This window comes from Verticillium alfalfae, genomic scaffold, assembly GCF_000150825.1.
Source record: "Verticillium alfalfae VaMs.102 supercont1.3 genomic scaffold, whole genome shotgun sequence".
NCBI classification, from domain to species: Eukaryota; Fungi; Ascomycota; class Sordariomycetes; order Glomerellales; family Plectosphaerellaceae; genus Verticillium; species Verticillium alfalfae.
In genome coordinates this window covers 2,011,275-2,012,043 of record NW_003315036.1, presented here as the reverse complement: position 1 = coordinate 2,012,043, position 769 = coordinate 2,011,275, and the positions used below count along the sequence as shown (strand labels likewise).

At 49.8% G+C, this 769-nt stretch overlaps 1 protein-coding gene across 1 annotated transcript in view; it reads right to left on the bottom strand.

Annotated features, from left to right (window-relative positions):
* VDBG_03121 (predicted protein) overlaps positions 1-292 on the bottom strand; it is a gene marked incomplete at both ends in the record, with an annotated part of 1,196 nt that extends 904 nt beyond the window's left edge. Inside the window, one exon of the mRNA XM_003006936.1 lies at positions 127-292. Within this exon, the coding sequence (XP_003006982.1) occupies positions 127-292 (166 nt within the window). The remainder of the gene's footprint in view (positions 1-126) is intronic.
* Between the last annotated feature and the right edge of the window lie 477 nt (positions 293-769).

Below are 769 nucleotides of genomic sequence, written 5' to 3'. Positions count from 1 at the left end.
TGGGCTTCCAGTGTCGACTACCCAGTGCCTCACAGGTGCTGTTCTTGGCGTGGCACTGATGAACTTGGATTTGGGCGCTGTAAACTGGCGGCAACTAGCTTTCATCTTTGGAGGTTGGGTGCTGACTCTTCCTTGCGCCGGGCTCATGTCGGGCCTTTTGACGGTCATGGCATTGAACGCGCCCCAATTTGGATCCTAAGATGTTCCATAAATCGGGATTAGGAAGAACTAGATGTACAAATTTGTACGCGAAATTGACCTGGGACGATAACGACGTTATGATTACCCTCATGCTGATCCATCACAGGCTGTGCTATGTGAGGACCGGCCATAAACACCTCAGTGCTCTCCGTATGTACGTCTTGAACTCTTGCTGAGATTCTTCCAGCACTTCATCTGCTCGACAAGTGACATTTCGACCAGGATTAGCGCGAAGACCCGTCTTCATCAATCCTATCAGCGGCAATCATGGGAAGCACACGCGTGGTCATAGCTACGAGCCAGTGTCTTCGGGGGCCGACAGAGTCAATGTAGCTACGTCATAAACAGCTGTTGGTTCACATTGCGTCGATTAGGAGGCCGTATAGGGGCCATCAGAAGCATGAATCACCCAGGAGGGCAAACCGCGAATTGAAGAAAAAAAACCAAATTTCAGCAACAAGAACAGGACTCTCTATTACGCCGATACATGCAAATTCTGAACTGCTCCAACCATGATCATGCCAAAGAAATCAAACGCCAGACCATGCACCCGCCCCTTCTAAATGTG